The 20,254-nt window shown below is 44.2% G+C and overlaps 1 protein-coding gene, 1 long non-coding RNA gene and 1 pseudogene across 2 annotated transcripts; 2 read left to right on the forward strand and 1 right to left on the reverse strand.

Annotated features, from left to right (window-relative positions):
* The first annotated feature begins 218 nt into the window (after positions 1-218).
* On the forward strand, positions 219-3,852 carry LOC128412306 (zinc finger protein 436-like; annotated as a pseudogene).
* A 4,424-nt stretch (positions 3,853-8,276) lies between these two features.
* LOC128412192 (uncharacterized) lies at positions 8,277-11,865 on the reverse strand. Its single transcript, XR_008330026.1, has 2 exons — positions 11,088-11,865; positions 8,277-8,647 (listed from the first exon to the last, which is right to left on the reverse strand). It is a non-coding gene; the product is annotated as an uncharacterized LOC128412192 (long non-coding RNA).
* A 3,762-nt stretch (positions 11,866-15,627) lies between these two features.
* Positions 15,628-19,729, forward strand: LOC128412129 (olfactory receptor 51E1-like). The gene has a single exon (XM_053384985.1). It carries the CDS (start codon positions 18,459-18,461, stop codon positions 19,398-19,400), a length of 942 nt encoding a protein of 313 aa, XP_053240960.1. The 5' UTR covers positions 15,628-18,458; the 3' UTR covers positions 19,401-19,729.
* The last annotated feature ends 525 nt before the right edge of the window (positions 19,730-20,254 follow it).

Genomic DNA, 20,254 nt, shown 5'->3' on the forward strand with positions numbered 1-20,254 from the left:
GATACCTATTAGGTCCATAAATTACCATATAGCATATCTTCAACACAAAAAACCCAGCAACAATTTGTTGTTGACAAAGCAAGCTGGACATAGAAAGGGCCCCATTACCTTCAGTAGCTTATTTAAGAGACATCATCAATAAGGGACAATAGCGGGACATGGTGCTGGAATAAGGGACTGCCCCGCCAAATAAGGGATGCTTGACTGCTATGTTCCTGTTTCTTCCAGAGCAGGGACAGACTTCCACTACATGTGACTTGAAGAGGGTGCAGTCTGTTGTACTAGCATGGAGGAGCACACGGCCTCCATGTTCTGATCAGTGTGTCTTCTCCATTTTGTATGTTGCTGTGTGTTTGGGGAAGTGACTCCTTAGTGGCAGTCATTTGTGACTAACTTCTTCATGGAATAGTTCTAGTTGTTATGTAACCTAAGCCTGCCTTCAGGGATATGTCTGTGAATGTGAATGAATCTGTGAGTAAACTACTTTTATATTAATGTGAATCAGATTATTGTGCTTATTAATTTAAGAGGGATTGGAAGGGATTTTACCAGGAAGGAATTTTTAATAGTAAGACTCAGATGAGTCAGCAACAAGCTGATCGCTGCGTAATCTAAAAAAGGGGGATGTATGGAACTCTGCTAGAATATGGAACTTGCTAGCGCAAGTGAGGGAAGATATCATTAAATAATATATCCTCTCCTGCCTCCCTAATCATCCCCATAGATTTAATATGCTGTAAACCTCTTTGAGAATTTCTTTAAAATATAAAGCGTTATAGAAATCAAAATAAATAAATAAGATAGCTCATGGTTTGGGCTGTGGTGCAGTCCAGCCCTGGTTCCCTCCAAGACTCATCCATGCTTGCTCAGGGAACCTTTTTCTTCTCCTGATATTAGACAACTTTTGTAACTGAACAACGTATTTGCTTTGTTTGATTTGCTAGTGCCTCTCCTTAAGACAGACAGAACTTGGCAGAAGACCAAAGGGTTCCTTCCAATCTCTCAGAGGCTTCCTGAGAGCACAGATGGGTGAGCGAGACTCAGCTGGCCCTGAATCAGGAAGAGGCCATGCCATCCAAACTGGGAGCAGTGGGGGATTCTGGGAAAACTCTGTGCAGAAGATCCTGGTTGAGGAGGACACCCTCTGCTCAGAGGGGCAGAGCCAGCAGTTGAGGCAGTTCTGCTGCCAGGAGGCCAAAGGACCCCGAGAGGTTTGCAGCCGACTCTACCACCTTTGCCGTCAGTGGCTGAAGCCAGAAAGGCACACGAAAGCTGAGATGCTGGACCTGGTGATCTTGGAGCAGTTCCTGGCTGTCCTTCCACCGGAGATGGAGAGCTGGGTGAGGGACTGTGGAGCAGAGACCAGTTCCCAGGCGGTGGCCCTGGCCGAAGGTTTCCTCCTGAGTCAGGCAGAGGAGAGAAAGCAGGCAGAGAGAAAGCAGGTGAGAGACACTTTCCTCTGGATACTCCCAAGGGGCTCCAAACAGGATGGAGAACATCCCATAATGCTCTACTGATGGCTCATATTTTTTTCCTGGGAAGGCATCCATGGAATGAGATCTGTCACCCTTGAAACTCTTGGCCCTGACATTCATTTTTTAATCCTTCTCCCCATTCTCTCTTTTGAATCCTTTTTCTTTTTCAGGGAAAGGATCTCTGTGTGGAAATGGACCTGGATTCCTGTGAGGGAGAGAGGCCTCCGTTGGACACCAGAGAGAGGCCACTGGGTAAGGAGGAAGGTGGTTTTTCTCCGTTTAGTCTCATTCTGTTCGTTTTCCAACTCATCTGTGGGTTCTTTTCATCTTTTGTTGGGGGAGATAGTAAGGCCTCCCCCTTACCTTTTTCCTCTTGCAGGTGACACAGTGATACTGGCTAGACCTCTTCAACCATCTCTGAATGGGGACAGAATGGAAGCAGCAGCTGTGGATCTAGATCAGGTCAGGGGAAGCTGCCTTGTGGGGACAGAGTTCGAGGAGCAGAACAATGTTGTAGATCAAGACGTAGTGGTGAACAATATTGTTGTCTCATAGGAGGACATTTCCCTTTTTCTTTTAGGGTCCAGTGTGCTTTGAAGATGTTGCTGTTCGTTTCACAGATGAGGAGTGGGAGTTGCTGGATCCTGACCAGAGAGCTCTGCATAAAGATGTCATGGAGGAGAATCATGGGATCGTGGCCACTCTTGGTAAGGATCCCTTTTGAATCATAATATCTGTTTTTAAATACAAAACAGCTCTCTTTGATGAACCTCATATATTTCCACAGAACTCAACAGCGTCCCCTTAAGACACCTGGGATTACAATATTGCAGCTTCTAAACAAGGATCAGCCTGGTCTGAACTCCCCAGGCCATTTTAACTCAGCTTCAGAGTTGTTAGGGAAGTTGAAGTAGCTTCTGTCAGGTTTTCACTTTTTGTTTTTCCTCCGGTCAGTCTTTGGTTGTCCAAAGAGAAGACTGACATTGGAAACGGGGGGATGCCATGATGGAGCCAAAGAAAAACCATTCGAGAGAAGAGCCAGGCTTATCGAATCACAGGTTCCCCTAAGGATGTCGGTTGATCCCCGTTAATTAATGCACCCAACCCTTCAGAAAACCATCCATCTAACCCACTTGTGTTATTCCTCTATTACCAGAGTTAACAAGTATTCTTCCTTAATTTCTCCCTGAGGCGCTAATCCATTTCTCTTCATTGCAGATAGTGATGGACTGGAAATCAAGAACATGGGTGACCATGACAAAATCCCCACAATGGAGAAGCTGTATAAATATCTTGAAAGTGGGAAAAGTTCAAATTCCACTTCCCATCAAGGAAATCTCATTAGGAAGAAACCCTATCAGTGCATGGAATGTGGAAAGAGCTTCAGTCAGAGCTCCTCTCTCACTTCCCATCAAAGAATTCATACAGGGGAGAAACCCTATCAGTGTGGGGAATGTGGAAAGAGGTTCAATAGTAACTCCCATCTCACTTCCCATCAGAGAATTCATACAGGGGAGAAACCCTATCAGTGTATGGAATGTGGAAAGAGCTTCAGTCAGAGCTCTGATTTCACTAAGCACCAGAGAATTCATACAGGGGAGAAGCCCTATCAGTGTATGGAATGTGGAAAGAGCTTCAGTCAGAGCTCACATCTTTCTTCTCATCAAAGAATTCACATAGGGGAGAAACCCTATCAGTGCATGGAATGTGGAAAGAGCTTCAGGAAGAGCTCACATCTTTCTTCCCATCAAAGAATTCATATAGGGGAGAAACCCTATCAGTGCGTGGAATGTGGAAAGAGCTTCAGTCAGAGCTCTGATTTCACTAAGCACCAGAGAATTCATACAGGGGAGAAGCCCTATCAGTGCATGGAATGTGGAAAGAGCTTCAGGAAGAGCTCTCATCTTTCTTCCCATCAAAGAATTCACATAGGGGAGAAACCCTATCAGTGTGTGGAATGTGGAAAGAGCTTCAGTGCCAGCTCCAAACTCACTATCCATCAAAAATTCATAAAGGGGAGAAACCCTATCAGTGTGTGGAATGTGGAAAGAGCTTCAGTGCCAGCTCCAAACTCACTATCCATCAAAGAATTCATAAAGGGGAGAAACCCTGTCAGTGTGTGGAATGTGGAAAAAGCTTCAGTCAGAGCGCCAATCTCACTTTCCATCAAAGAATTCATACAGGGGAGAAACCGTATCAGTGTGGCACCAATCCACCATTTTGCAGGCCCCTTTCACCCTTGGCCAAAAAGGCCAAGCACCCTCTGGCGGATCTGCTGGGTCTTCACCCCACAGACTACGGGTGTCAGAAAGGGAGTGTGGATCCTTGTGAAGAGAAGAGCCCAGGATTCCAGCCTGTCTTTTCCAGGATTTATTGAGTGCAAACGTATGTACAGTGCAGAAGTTTCAAAAGCAGAATCTGGAAGTGCCCCCCTCCTATTCCCCCTCCAGCAAAAAAGACCCGGAAGCCCCCTCTCCGTTTTTCCCCCTTACGTGGAAAACTGAGCGACGGAAACTGCTCATTCCTTTCCTTTTTTTTATAAGATATTTATTAGCATTTTCCATTTTATACAAACAGCAAAAAAAAATTAAAAAGAAAAAATAATAAAAACACACAAAGTTCATAACTTATTTTTCAATAACATCTTTCACTGACCTCCTCATACCTCCCCTTCTTGTATTCCAGTTCAAATTGTTTATCCAGCAAATCCTTGTCTCCCAACATTACAATTAAACCCCTTATTTTCTATCCATCTTCTTATATTATTATAGCTTAAACTCTTAGTTATATACAAAGAAAAAAGGGACCATTTTTTCATATTCTTGTGTACCATTACAGCTAGAAACCACTTAATTTCAATCCTGCATCATTCAACATTCATTAATATTGCAATCTTTTTGTAAATAGTCCTTGAGTTTCTTCCATTCTTCTTCTGCTGACTCTTCTCCCTGGTCACGGATTCTGCCAGTCATTTCTGCCAATCCCATAAAGTCAATCAACTTCGTCTGCCATTCTTCCAGAGTGGGTAGATCTTGCGTCTTCCAATACTTTGCGATGAGTATTCTTGCTGCTGTTGTGGCATACATAAAGTTCTATCCTTTTTTGACACCAATTGGCCAACCATGCCCAAGAGAAAGGCCTCTGGTTTCTTCACAAAGGTATATTTAAATACCTTTTTCAATTCATTATAAATCATTTCCCAGAAAGCCTTAATCCTAGGGCACGTCCACCAGAGGTGAAAAAATGTACCTTCATTTTCTTTACATTTCCAACATTTGTTATCGGGCAAATGATATATTTTTGCAAGCTTGACTGGGGTCATGTACCACCTGTATATCATTTTCATAATATTTTCTCTTAAGGCATTACATGCCGTAAATTTCATACCTGTGGTCCACAACTGTTCCCAGTCAGCAAACATAATGTTATGTCCAACGTCTTGTGCCCATTTAATCATAGCAGATTTCACCGTTTCATCCTGAGTATTCCATTTCAACAGCAAGTTATACATCTTTGACATAATCTTAGTTTTGGGTTCTAACAGTTCTGTTTCTAATTTTGATTTTTCCACCTGGAAGCCAATTTTCTTGTCCAAATTAAAAGCCTCCATTATCTGAAAATAATGTAACCAGTCTCGCACTTTATTTTTTAATTTCTCAAAACTCTGAAGTTTCCATCTATCTCCTTCTTGTTCCAAAATCTCCCAATATTTCGGCCATTTGGCCTCCATATTGAGCTTTTTCTGAGCTTTCGCTTCCATTGGTGACAACCACCTTGGGGTTTTATTTTCCAGTAAATCTTTGTATCTTATCCAAACATTGAACAATGCTCTCCTGACAATATGGTTTTTAAATGCTTTATGTGCTTTAACCTTGTCATACCACAAATATGCATTCCACCCAAAGACATTGTTAAAACCTTCTAAATCCAAAATGTCTGTGTTCTCAAGAAGTAGCCAATCTTTCAGCCAGCAAAACGCTGCTGCTTCATAATAAAGTTTAAGGTCTGCAGGGCAAATCCCCCCCTTTCTTTTGCATCAGTTAATATCTTAAATTTTATTCTTGGCTTCTTGCCCTGCCAGACAAATTTAGAAATGTCTTTCTGCCACTTCTCATTCCTTTCCTTGGTCGCAGTTTTTTGGCTCCGCTCTCTCTCATCTTCCGTGTTTCCTGAAAGCTGCCCCTTCCTTCCCTGACTCTGACGAAGTGTAGCTGCTCAGCAGAGGGGGGGCTCTCTGTACATTTCTGTCTCTCCCCCCTCCCCTGCAAACAGATCCCTGACAACGGGGTTCACCATGGGCGGCAGGAGGAGGTAGAAGTTGGAAAAACGCCCGCCCGGGAGGGTTGCCAGCATCCCAGGCACTCCGAGGGCCTTTCTCTGGAGGTCACTCTCTGGCTAAAATCCACCATTAGTCCAGAGAGACCGGTGATAAGCGATCCCTCCCTTCTGAGAGGAACATACTAACAATCACACCCGTGTCTGCCACAAACGAATTCCAGGTCGACGATGAAGACTTTGGCAAAAACAAAGCTTTAGCTGGCTTTGTCTGAGGCTTAGCACAACCCTTGCTACCGGCCTCTTCCTTTCCTGAGCTCCCCTTGGCTCCTTTGGAAACACAGTTTGTGCAGTTCTTCTGCACATGGCCGAGACGTCCACACTTGTGGCAACGAATGGCGTTTAAGGCAACTGCCTGCTCCTCCTGAGCAACTGTGGGGGTAGCTGACGTAGCTCCACTCTCCCCCTCAGAAACGGCAAATGCAGCCATTCGATCGTTCTCGTTCATCAGAGCTGCACAGATCCTTGAGACGTTAAGATCTGCAGCTGGCAGGGTGCCCAGCTGACTGGCAACAGTCCCAAACCTCTGGTCTAGACTGTTTATCATCATGAAGCAAAACACAGCCTCATCTAGTGGAAAATTCTGCTGCGCCAGCTGGTTATGCAAATATTGCATCTTAGTGAGGTGTTCCCGGAGAACTCCTCCCACTTTCAACCTCATATTGGTGAGCTGTTGAAAGTGCAGCAATGCTGTCCCGGCTGCTTCACGCATGTGCACTCGGTGTAATGCCTGCCACATTAGCCTTGCGTGTGCACAGTCCTGCACATGAATTAACTGGTCATCTGACAGACACAAAATTATTGCAGCCTTTTCTTGGGTGCCGCGATCGTTTCATAGCTTTCCCGGGGCTGCAGGAACCACGTTCTCAACCACATCCCATATTCTCTGGCGCTGTAACATTGCTTTCATTTTCAGACACCAGCTCGAATAATTATCATTGGGCGGGGGGTGGGGCAGATCAGTGCTACCGACCCTGGCTTGGAATCCATCCTGGCTCCAATTAAACAGCTATCAGCTTCTCCTGAGCAAGCTGTAAAAATTTCAAGCAGTCTATGAGCCTCTTAATTGCTCAATTCCGACTTGCTTCTCTCTTTGAGGTTTAAGAGCCTCATAAATCAGAACACTGATTTACTCACAGTTCCTTTTTAGCGGCAAGCTGTCCTGGCTTCCGTCTCCTCCGGCAGGAAAACAGCTGTAACAGGCTGCTTTAAACTCTCCCTTGGAATGAGGAACTGGCCAGTGCTTTGTTCCAAAACAGCAGCTTCTTTTGCAGAACTTCAGAGATCCGATCGGCACCATTAGTCAAGCTTTTTGACCATCAATCCACATCGGCATCCATCTGCAAACAGGCGACCTTCAGCTGTCCGGCAAACATCAAAGGTCTGGCAATCAACCAACCATCCTCTGCTACTATATGTTGGAAAAACGCCCGCCCGGGAGGGTTGCCAGCATCCCAGGCACTCCGAGGGCCTTTCTCCAGAGCTCATTGTCTGGCTAAAATCCACCATTAGTCCAGAGAGACCGGTGATAAGCGATCCCTCCCTTCTGAGAGGAACACACTAACAATCTTCTGGCAATCCATCACAGAAGAAAGAAAACAGTCCGTAGTCTTTCCAGCTACTTTATTTGACTGTACAAATCATGTCTGCTCGCCTTGAGCAGTACAGCATGAGAGTCAGTGACTCGACTTTGCTTCAATCCAGAAGCGGAAGGCACACACAGTAACTCCACCCCGGTTACTCTGAGAACTCTGAGAACTGACTTGGACTTCCTGTCTCACGCTCAGTCACATCACATGATGTAAACAATGTAGCTACTTCCTCGCAGCTGGTGGGAACTAAAATCCCAACAGTAGAGGCAGGCCAGCAGGATGTTGGGGTAGTTGCCTTCAGGCAGGGCGGGCAACGAGGCAAACGTTATACGTGCCAGCCTGTTCTTCTCATCTGCGTGCCGCCGCTCCTGGGATCCATCAATCTTCTTCCCTGACGAGATTCTGTGACTCGTGTCCAGAGACACTGAGCACACATTAGCAGAGAAACAACATCAGCAGAAGCCAGGCTCTGGGGTGTGAGTACTAAGCTACTTTATTTATATACACAATCAGGACAAAGGAAAACATGGCTCCTCTCCTTCTTCCTCTCGGAGAGAACAAAAAAGCAATACAGAACGGAACTTCTGTTCACAAGACTCCAACAATCAGTGCTGGAATGTAAAACACAGACGTGATTAAAACAATCCCACACGTCTGCACAGCGGGGGAATGGAATACCAACATCCTCCCCCTTTCCATGTACCCACTGCTGCAATCCTTCAGCACAACTGCAACCGCCATACATATTCATCAAGCTGTTCTCTGGGAACAACTTTTGACAACAGATCTACACGAATCTCTTTTCCTGACATGTAGGAGATCTGAAACAAATACTGGTATACATTGCAAATAAAGACATTAAACAGAAACAGGCTATGACTGGACCCTTCCATTCTTTATTTTCGTAGCCATCTATGTTTGAGCTTGCAGATTAAGGTCTTTTCAATGTGTGTTTGAGGGTTGATGCCAGAGAGTCCCATAATCTAGGTGGCAGGGTGTGGATTGTGCATTAAAACCGTGGGGTGATCTCTTGGTTTTGGTTTTGTGTAGTGATCATGGGATCCAGTTAACGTTCATCTTAAGGTGTCTTCTTAGAGCCAAGTATCATTAGGCACCTTCTTACAAATACAGTGTATTTGCAGATCACATTCGAATGCCATCCAGCATTTTTCATAGTAGCACTCATAGGACACAGCAACACAGTCATGGTTCGCTTCATAATTTGGCTCATAGTAATTCCAGTAGCTGAAAAGAAAAGCAGGACTGATCAATCAAGACTGGATGTCTACTTCCTCACTCACTCCCCATGTCTTCTACCATTAAAAAGATGTTCAGCTCTTTCTCTCTTCACATCCACCCACAATCGTGATGGATTTTTCTCCCCAGATTTTAGAATTCTAACCACGTAAAAGAACAAAAAAACCACAACTGTGGGTCAGGACTATTTCCTTCTGATATGAAGTGATTCCTCATAGGAAACTACACAAAAAAATTGAGGGTGTCACTGTGGAAGGCTCAGTGGTACACAAAAGAACATTCAGTCACTTTATTTAACAATTTTGTGTAGTATCCCATGCAGTACTTCTGCTATTGCCAGGATTTCCATTTCTGCAACAGAACCACCCCTCTCTCCTCTCCATATGCACCCACATCCTCCTCAGATCTGCTGTGAACCATTTTGGGTGTTGAGAGATCCTTACTCTCTCATAGCAGAGTTCGCACAGTAGTGATTGTTCTGAGCAAATAAAAACTTTGTTAGATTTGCATCTGCCATAACCCACCTCCTCTCACATCTATCACTCACCTTATGCACAAGGATGGCAATGACACTATACAGAAACAAAAATAGCTAAGTCTACAACTGAAATACAAAATATAATCTATAACCACAAAGCCATTATAGAGATGGTTGGAATGATATGATTTCTCTCTCTCATATATATATATATATATATATATATATATATATATATATATATATTTAATCAATTATCCATGGTTTATAGCCCCATGCTTATTGTCATTTCTGGTAAGGCCTTGCATTCTCCAGTGTCCATTGTATATTGAATCAAGTCCCACTACAGAACACTAAAATTCTGTGTAAATGTATTCTATAACTCCCCCATTTTTAACTCTCCATTAATCTATTCAATTGATATTAGTAATAATGGTGTAGTAGGTGTAGAAGGCAGTGAGAGATTTTACTTTCTTGGGCTCCATGATCACTGCAGATGGTGACAGCAGCCACGAAATTAATAGACGCCTGCTTCTTGGGAGAAAAGCACTGACAAACCTAGACAGCATCTTAAAAAGCAGAGACATCACCTTGCCAACAAAGGTCTGTATAGTTAAAGCTATGGTTTTCCCAGTAGTGATGTATGGAAGTGAGAGCTGGCCACCTCATGAGAAGAGAAGACTCCCTGGAAAAGACCCTGATGTTGGGAAAGATAGAGGGCACAAGGAGAAGGGGAAGACAGAGGATGAGATGGTTGGACAGTGTTCTCGAAGCTACCAGCATGAGTTTGACCAAACTGCAGGAGGCAGTGGAAGACAGGAGTGCCTGGCATGCTCTGGTTCATTGGGTCACGAAGACTCGGACAGAACTAAACGACTAAACAACAACAAAGTTCACATACAGCAGTGATTCACCAATTGGAAGTCCAAAGACCACCCACCCAGCGGCTTCATTACACCATTCACGTAACAAAAACTGCCACAGAGATATTCAAATGTTCAAAGGTAGAGGGGCCCATGGCTTGGCTTTTGAAAAACAAGGGGTCTGTACTACTTAGCTAAGTGGGAACCACTGGCATACAGGGTTTAAGTTCCCAGCTGGTATTATCCAACTCCAATGGCCGTTTGTGAACTTTACTCAATACCTTTTCCAAAAAGGTTAAGTGATTAGTATTGGTTGCATCAATGGAGATGAATGCCATTGGGTTTTGTTCCAGGAGAAAGCGACCCTCTGTTCATCCAGTCTTGGTAATAAATGCCAGACCAGCTCGCTGTTCTACTACCAAGCTGTGGATGAGTGAGATCTTACTCTGACCTTGTCAATCCATCAACACGGGTTGAAAAGAGTTGTTAGATACTTAAAGAGAACCATGAACTGTCTTAAACAACCCAAAACTATCGGGGATCTGTCAGTGATTCCTGCTTTGCAGGGGGTTGGGCTAGATGACCCTTGGGGTCTCATCCAACACTAAATTTCTATGTGTCTATGATTCTATTCAAGAGAGTGACGTGAACTACGCTCTCTCACAAACTTGCCTCATCTGCTCCTATTATTTTAGTTCTGAAATTGCTAGTTATTCAGATTGTTCAGCAGATAACTGTAGAAATATTTTCCTAAAGAGAGTGTTGCTCGGTTTAGGTTCCTGCAAGTCCTTTTGTAGCTGAGCTAAGCAGCACAACCCATTGAAAAGGATGCCCTCACCCTCTTCTGAATCAGCACATTCACTAGGTTAGAGAAGCAGGAAGAGCAGCCTTCCTGCCTCTCCAACCTTGTGAGAAGAAGCAGTTGCTCACCTGGACAATGATGTGGAGGAGTACATATGCAGATCTTTGGTAGTAGAGAAAAGTGCATGGCAAAATATATTTGGAGAGTGAACAGATCAGTTACGTAAACAGAACCTGCAGCTTTTTGGAATGCACGCCATTAACAAATGTTTCTTCAGAAACTTACTGGACTGCAGCCTCCGTTCCTGACAGCCACGACCATTTCTTTCCCTTGTCTTTAAAGACTCCAATCCAAAAAAACTTTTGATGTCTTTCTACTTGCTTGTTTATAAAATACTAGGGAAGGGGTGCAGAAAGAACAAATAAAATCTTTTAAGACAATGTCCTTTTCTCTAGGAGACTATAGCCCTTAACAGAAATTCAACATGCATAAAACAAACACATTTTAAAAGCAGCAGGTGTCACATTTGAAGGTCCAATCCACATATATTGAGGAAGCAGTGATCAAAACTATACATAGAATTCCCATCACCAAGAATAATTTCGTACAGTGGATGTGGTATTGTCCCCCTGATCACAATTATGATGATGATGATGGAAGCAAGGAAGCATCCCAAAGAGGAACTATTGTAGGGAAGGGTGACTTCACCTGCCCTCACCAAGACTGGTGACACGTCTTCCAGTCTTGACACAGAGTTAAAATTTCCAAATGCTGTAAATGACTGTGCCAGAGAACAGTTGGTCTTGGAACCACCTGGCAGGACAGTGACCTGTGTGGCAAATACTCCAATTTCTGCCACCATGTTTGTTGGTTGGCTCCAAAGACACTGGAATCAGTCTGCTTGTGGGATACTTGATGGCATGATGATGGAGTCTCACCCATGTCTGTGCCCTGTAGCAGCCCAGTAGCTCCTCTACCAGGGCTAAGGTGCTGGGAGAGGGATATACCCTGCAAGCTCCTCTAGAGTAATCTTCATGATACTCTCATGCCAGAGGGTTAGGGTGGTGAGCGAAGCCTTCCTTCTATATATCAATTCCCAGAAGGCCTTAATCTTTGGGCACGTCCACCAAAGGTGAAAGAATGTACCTTCATTTTCCTTACATTTCCAACACTTATTATCGGGCAAGTGATATATTTTTGCAAGCTTGACTGGTGTCATGTACCACCTGTATATCATTTTCATAATATTCTCTCTTAGGGCATTACATGCCGTAAATTTCATACCGGTGGTCCACAACTGTTCCCAGTCAGCAAACATGATGTTATGTCCAACATCTTGTGCCCATTTAATCATAGCAGATTTAACCATTTCATCCTGTGTATTCCATTTCAACAGCAAGTTATACATTCTTGATAGTATCTTAGTTTTGGGATCTAACAGTTCTGTTTCCAATTTTGATTTTTCCACCTGGAAACCAGTTTTTTTATCCATATTATAAGCCTCCCTTATTTGGTAATAATGAAGCCAGTCTCGCACTTTATCTTTTAGTTTCTCAAAACTCTGCAATTTCAATTTGTCACCTTTTTGTTCCAAAATCTCCCAATATTTTGGCCATTTGGCCTCCATATTGAGCTTTTTCTGAGCCTTCGCTTCCATCGGTGATAACCACCTTGGGGTTTTATTTTCAAGTAAATCTTTGTATCTTGTCCAGATATTAAACAATGCTCTTCTGACAATATGGTTTTTAAATGCTTTGTGAGCTTTAACCTTGTCATACCACAGATATGCATGCCACCCAAAAACATTATTGAAACCTTCTAAATCCAAAATGTCTGTGTTCTCAAGAAGCAGCCATTCTTTCAACCAGCAAAATGCTGCTGATTCATAGTAAAGTTTAAGGTCTGGCAGGGCAAATCCACCTCTATCCCTAGCATCCGTTAATATTTTAAATTTTATTCTGGGCTTCTTGCCCTGCCAGACAAATCTAGAAATCTCTTTCTGCCACTTCTTAAAACAATCCATTTTGTCCAAAATTTGCAATGATTGAAATAAGAATAACATTCTTGGCAATACATTCATCTTTATAACAGCAATTCGACCAAACAAGGAAAGCTTCAAATTTGACCATATTTCAAGATCCTTATTCACTTCTGACCAACATTTCTCGTAATTATCTTTAAACAAATTTAGGTTCTTAGCAGTCATGTTAACCCCCAGGTATTTTACTTTCTTAACCAATGTTAATCCCGTCTCATTCTGAAACCTCTCTTTTTCGATCGATGTTAAGTTTTTCTCAAGAACCTTAGTCTTTAACTTGTTCAACTTAAATCCTGCAACTTGACCAAATTCCTGAATCAATTCTAATACTCTTTTAGTACTAGATTCTGGCTCCTGTAATGTCAATACTAAATCATCTGCAAACGCTTTAAGTTTATACTGTTTAGCTCCGACCTGAATACCTTTGATCAAATGGTCCCTTCTAATCATGTTTAGCAGAACCTCTAGGACCGAAATAAAAAGCAATGGGGAAATTGGGCAGCCTTGTCGTGTCCCTTTCTCGATCTTAAATTCTTCTGTCACCACGTTGTTAACTATCAGTTTAGCCTTTTGTTCTGAGTAAATTGCACCTATACCATTTTCAAAACCTTGACCAACCCCCATCCCCTGTAGATTTTTCTTCATGAAACTCCAAGAAATATTGTTGAAGGCTTTCTCCGCATCAACAAATATCAAAACTGCTTTAGTATTAATATTCACTTGCAACTTCTCTAAAATGTTAGTTATATTTCTCGTGTTGTCAGACAAGTGTCTACCTGGGAGAAAGCCGGCTTGGTCCTTATGTATCTCTTCCACTAATACTTTTTTTAATCTTTTAGCCAAAATATCAGCAAATATTTTGTAATCCACATTAAGCAGGGATATGGGGCGGTAGTTCTTAAGTTGTGTCTTTTCAGACTCAGTTTTCGGTATAAGCGTAATATAGGCTTCCTTCCACGACTCTGGCACTTTTTTCCCCTCCAAGATTTCATTACAAACCTCCTTTAGTGGTTGAATTATCCAATCCTTCAGAGATCTATAATATTTTGAGGTTAAACCATCCGGCCCTGGAGATTTGCCCAACTGCATATTCTGAATGGCACCTTCTACCTCCTGTTCTGTAATTTTATAGTTCAGCATTATCTTGTTTTCTTGAGAGATTTTTTGTAATCCATTTGTTTTTAAGAATTGGTCTATATCAAACTCTTTCTGTGGCCCGCAGGATGTAATATTTAAAGCATTTACATCCCCCACTACAAGGTATCACTGCAGTCAGAGCTGCAGACCCTTCTATTATTTTGTCTGTGGTTCCATTTTAAACAGGCTAAGGATGATGGATGATTCATCTTTTCTTTATAGTCATCGCCATTTTGCCACCCTCTCTTCAATTCCTCAATGCTTTCATTTCTCCTGTCTTTTTCTCCTCCTTCCAGGGGTGTCTTACCAATAGAGGCTAGTGGCACGGGGCACCAAGTTCTGAAGCGCGCCAGGGAAGAGGCGGAGGCTGAACGCGGCGCCTTCCGGCATCAGCTCGCCACCCTCTCCTGCCTCCACCATGCACCACGTCGAAGCAGCACTGTGCCCAGAGCCTCTGCCTCTTTCCGGCTGGAGGAGCCACCCTCCAGCCGCTGCCCACTTCCTCCGGCCCCACCGGCAGCACCGTCCTCTCTAGAGCCAGGGAAATGGGGGGGGCACCGGAGGGAGCTTTGCACCATGGCACCAGATATGCTTAAGATGGCCCTGCCCCCTTCTTTGCCGTTCACAATGTTCAGCCAGGTCTTTATAGCTCCCTTGGGTTCCGTTGGGTTCTGTGTACTATTTTAATCCTTTTTTCTTCTCCATGGCTTTGCTCAGAGTGATTCTCCATGGAGCCAAGCACCAGGATTGGGTGGAAGGGATCTAGCGATCCCCCCCCCCGCTCTTCATCTCAGCGTTAAAAGAGATTTATGTCAGTTCTTAAACTTTGCTGATCTGTTTTACTCACTTCGACATCAATATTTCAGCTAGTATGCAGGAGCCAGGAGGCTAAGCCTCACTTTTTACTTTGATGTAAAGCTCTTTAATTGCAATTAGATAGATCATGTTGCCACGGATCTCTAGTAAGTAAATTTTTTTAAACTTTCGGCCGAGATTTCTTAATAAAAATGTATAACCTCTGCATCCATGAGCTTGGAGTTTTTAGTTTGAGCTCCTTTTTGGTCCGAATCTTATTTTATTTATTTGAGATGCAGGGTCCGGCTGCTCTTATAAAACGGAGAGTTCAACACTACATACAAAAATTAAAATGCTAATATTTACCTCAACTTTCTAAGCACCTGCACAGGCATGTTTTTAGCAGGTGCCAAAAAAAGGTGGGAGGGAGGCGCCTGCTTGATCTCAATAGGCAGGGAGTTCCAAAGGATCTGTGCTGCCAAACTAAACAATTGAGGTCTATTATGTGGCACCTGAAGCTCAAGCGGTCGAGTGGGCGCCTATAGTTCTCTCAATCCACTTTCTACATGCTGTGCAGAAATTCATAACCATCCATACCAGGATTTCAAAGGCAGAATTGTCCAACAACTTTCAGGGTGTCCTGGCTTTTACTTTTTGAAATCGGGCAACCCTAGGTCACTTGGGATACAATGGAGAATCTCCTTCAGGGCTGAAGTCAAACTGTTGGAAGATTGCAGCACCTGCAATAGAAGCCGATACAGGAGAGACATGTTTAGTTGCAGCTGGGGCTGATGAAGTCATCTGTTTGTGCTGCCGCAGATGCACCAGGGCATGTCTTCCCTCTGCTCTCCTCCCAGAGGTCATTCCTCCTCGGGTCACTGCTATGGATACATAACATATTGTCTGTCTCCAGGCTCTGCAGTCGTCTGTGGACTGTATCTCTCTTCCCTCACCCAAAGGAATACCTGAAAGATGGATAAATAGACCCAGGAAGTGAGTATTATGTGTGAGGCCATGGCATGCAGGCAAAAGGGTCTGGTGTATTTGTTTCAAGAAACAGTGAGAGGAGGTGAGTATGCCTTGATTTTGGTGGTGATATTTCTGAGCAGAATTTGTGATCTTGTCATGTTTTAATTGGATCTTGAATTACACAAAGGAGGATATCTTCATAGAATCTTAGAGTTGGAAGGTCCAGTCCAACCCCCTGCTATGCAGGAATCTCAGCTCAAGCATCCAGGACAGATGTCCATTCAGCCTCTGTTTGAAAGCCTCCAAGGAAGGAGAGGCCACCACCTCTTGTGGGAGTCTGTTCCACTGTCAAACAGCTCTTACTGTCAGAAAGTTTTTTTCCAAATGTTTAGTCAGAATCTCCTTTCTTGCAACTTGAAGCCATTGGTCTGAGTCCTCCCCTCCAGGAGCAGGAGAAAACAGGCATGTTCCCTCCTCCATGTGACAGCCCTTAGAATATTTGAAGATGGCTCTCATATCTCCAATCAGTCTCCTCTTCTCCAGGCTAAACATACCCAGCTCCATCAACCGTTCCTCATAAGGCTTAGTTTCCAGAACCTCGATCATTTGGTTGCCCTCCTCTGCCCACCTTCCAGCTTGTCAACATCCTTCTTAAATTCTGGTGCCCAGAATTGGACACAGTATTCCAAGTGTGGTCTGACTAAAGCAGAATAGAGTGGGACTATTACCTCCCTTGATCTGGACACTAGACTTCTATTGGTGCAACCTAGGTAAAGGTAAAGGGACCCCTGACCATTAGTTCCAGTCGCGGATGACTCTGGGGTTGCGGCGCTCATCTCGCTTTACTGGCCGAGGGAGCCGGTGTACAGCTTCCGGGTCATGTGGCCAGCATGACTAAGCCACTTCTGGCGAACCAGAACAGCATATGGAAACGCCGTTTACCTTCCTGCAAGAGCGGTACCTATTTATCTAGTTGCACTTTGACGTGCTTTCGAACTGCTAGGTTGGCAGGAGCAGGGACCGAGCAACGGGAGCTCACCCCGTCGCGGGGATTCGAACCACCAACCTTCTGATTGGCAAGCCCTAGGCTCTGTGGTTTAACCCACAGCGCCACCCGCGTCCCTTGATGCAGCCTGTTGTTGTTGTTGTTTAGTCGTTTAGTCGTGTCTGACTCTTTGTGACCCCCTGGAACAGAGCACGCCAGGCACTCCTGTCTTCCACTGCCTCCCGCAGTTTGGTCAAACTCATGCTGGTAGCTTCGAGAACACTGTCCCACCATCTCGTCCTCTGTCGTCCCCTTCTCCTTGTGCCCTTCATCTTTCCCAGCATCAGGGTCTCTTCCAGGGAGTCTTCTCTTCTCAGGAGGTGGCCAAAGTATTGGAGCCTCATCTTCAGGATCTGTCCTTCCAGTGAGTACTCAGGGCTGATTTCCTTAAGAATGGATAGGTTTGATCTTCTTGCAGTCCATGGGACTCTCAAGAGTCTCCTCCAGCACCATAATTCAAAAGCATCAATTCTTCGGTGATCAGCCTTTTTTGCTGCTTCAGCCCACTGTTGACTCATGTTAAGCTTGTGGTCCACCAAGATCCCTAGATCCTTTTCGCATGTACTGCTAGTAAGCCAGGTGTCCTTCATCTTATATTTGTGCATCTGGTTCTTCCTGCCTAAGTGCAGAAGTTTACATTTGTCCCTACTGAAATTCATTTTGTTAAGGTCATTTTGAATGCTGATTCTGCAGCATTAGCTACCCCTCCCAGTTTGGTGTCATCTGCAAATTTGATGAGCATCCCCTCAGTTCCTTCATCCAAGTAATTTATAAAGACGTTGAACAACAACGGGCCCAGGACAGAACCCTGCAGCACCCCTCTTGTCACTTTCCCCAGGATGATGAAGAACCATGAAGGAATCCTGTTCAGGTTTAGACTGTCAAATCCACCTAACAGTTACCTCATTCAGCCCGCATTTTACCAGCTTCTTCACATAAATATCACAGGAGACTTTGTCAAAAGCCTTACTGAAATCAAGATACACTATGTCCACAGCATTTCCCTGATCCACCAAGTTTGTAATTCCATAAAAATTTAAAAACAAACAAACAGATTGGTCTGGCATGACTTATTTTTGAGAAATCTTAGTAATCACAGCACCCTTTTCTAAATGCTCACATACCAACTTGAATTATCTTTTCTAGGAGCTTCCGTGGTATCGATGTCAAGCTCACCGGTCGGTAGTTACCTGGGCCTTCCTTTCCCTCCTTTCTGAAGAAGGGGACAACATTTGCCCACCTCCAGTCTGTAGGGACATCACCTGTTGGATGACTGGGAGAGTGGTGACAGCTGTATAGTCAGATCCAGTTGGCAGCGCTGCAGGGTTGTTGTGCAGGAGATGGGCCAAAAAGGGGTGTGAGGAGCTCTCCTGAGGCTCCTCTCCAACTTCTCCACAATGCATAGAACCACTAAAACACATATTCTGTAACGTTCTCAACTGGCTACACAGTACTACCTGAGTCTGAAGGGGGAAATTATTATTTATTCAATTAATATACAGCCCTTTATCAAAAGATCCTAGGGCAGTGTGCAACATTAAATACACATCAATGATAAAACATAGTAAAAAGCATACTGACAGATAATAATAAATCAATACAATAAAAAAGAATACCCACTCCTTGTGTTTCAGTGCTCACTGAATCCAGAAAGAACACAGAGGCACTGACCATGTCCTCTTTCCATCAAGGCAACGTCACCACTGCCATGTTCATTTTAGTCGGCTTCCCAGGCATGGAAGCATCTCACTTCTGGCTGGCTTTCCCCCTATGCTTCCTCTTCCTGCTGGCCATCCTGGGCAACTGCACCATCATCTACATCATCCGAGCGGAGCGCAGCCTCCACGAGCCCATGTACCTCTTCCTCTGCATGTTGGCAGCCATCGACATCATGATCACCCTGTCCACCGTGCCCAAGATGTTGGCCATATTCTGGTTCGGATCCACCAGCATCGCCTTCGACGCTTGCTTGGTCCAGATGTTCTGCATCCACAGCCTCTCTGGAATGGAATCCACCATCTTGCTAGCTATGGCTTTCGACCGCTACATCGCCATATGCTACCCACTGAACCACTCGTCTATCCTCACCACGCCCAGGATAGCTAAAATAGGACTGGTGGCCGTATTTCGTGGAGCAGCCCTGATGGCCCCTTTGCCCGTTTTCATTAAGAGGCTGCCCTTCTGCAAGTCCAACGTTCTCTCCCATTCCTACTGCCTGCATCAGGATGTCATGAAGCTGGCCTGCGCCAGCATCAAGGTTAACATCATCTATGGACTCGTGGTCATCATTTTCGCCATCGGGCTGGATTCCCTGCTCATCTCCTTGTCTTACTACTTCATCCTGAAGGCTGCCCTGAGTTTGAGCCAAGAGGCACGTGTCAAGGCCCTCGGGACATGCCTCTCCCACATATGTGCTGTCTTTCTTTTCTACGTGCCCTTCATTGGCTTGTCCATGGTTCACAGGTTTGGTAAGACGCACGGCTCCAACATCCATACTGTGATGGCCAATGTCCACCTACTGGTTCCTCCAGTGCTGAACCCAATCGTCTATGGGGTGAAGACGAAACAGATACGTCACCGAATAGGGCGGGCATTTTGCAGAACTAAGTGCTGATGAGAACTTACTGCAGTTAACTTTTTTTAAAAAATAAATCATTCATTTATCAGTTCCAACATTATGAAACATATGGTGATCCCTCTGCAGAGTGTGAGATGTCTCTCTGATGAATCATTGGTACAAGCTCCCATCTCCTGCTCCCTCTATTTTTCTTCTTCATGGATATTTTTCTCCTCAATACTAGAAGCATGGATGCGTCAAGAAGCCCCCTTGCTGTGGTGATTTTGAGCACTACAGATGACAGTCCTGGTTCTGCTCCATTTCACCCCCAAGTGGTTGTGAAGATCCTTCTGAAGATTCCACACTGTGAACTTCCATAACCACCCAGATCTAAGGAATCCTTCTCTATATATGGGCTCATTCCTGGCCCATTTGGAAGACCCAGTACAGTTTTCTCTTACTGGACATCTGTCAGGGATTCTTCAGCTGTGATTCCTGCATAGCAGGGGGTTGAACTAGATGGCCTTTAGGTGAACTTCCAACTCTACAATTCTATGATTCTGTGACAAGGAGGTTTGGAGTGAAGTGCCATCAGCAGGTGTTTGACAACCTGCTCTTTCTCTCTGTTCCACCAGAATCAAAAGAAGAAGTTGAGGTATCAGAGTGGTGCCTGGTTCAATAAACTGAAGCTGAATCTTGAAAATACAGAAGCATTCTGTGTCCTAAGTTATTGAATCTGGAAGGAGATGACACACAGATGATGATGATGATGATGATGATGATGATGATGCTTACCAGTTCTCTGTTCCATCGGAATCAGGAGAACTAGTTGATGTTATTAGACTAGTGATCTTGAAATGACCCGTCATTTATGCTGAGTGGCTTCCTTTTGTTGTTGTTTTACCTTTGCT

The sequence above is a fragment of the Podarcis raffonei genome, chromosome 4, assembly GCF_027172205.1.
Source record: "Podarcis raffonei isolate rPodRaf1 chromosome 4, rPodRaf1.pri, whole genome shotgun sequence".
Classification (NCBI taxonomy): Eukaryota; Metazoa; Chordata; class Lepidosauria; order Squamata; family Lacertidae; genus Podarcis; species Podarcis raffonei.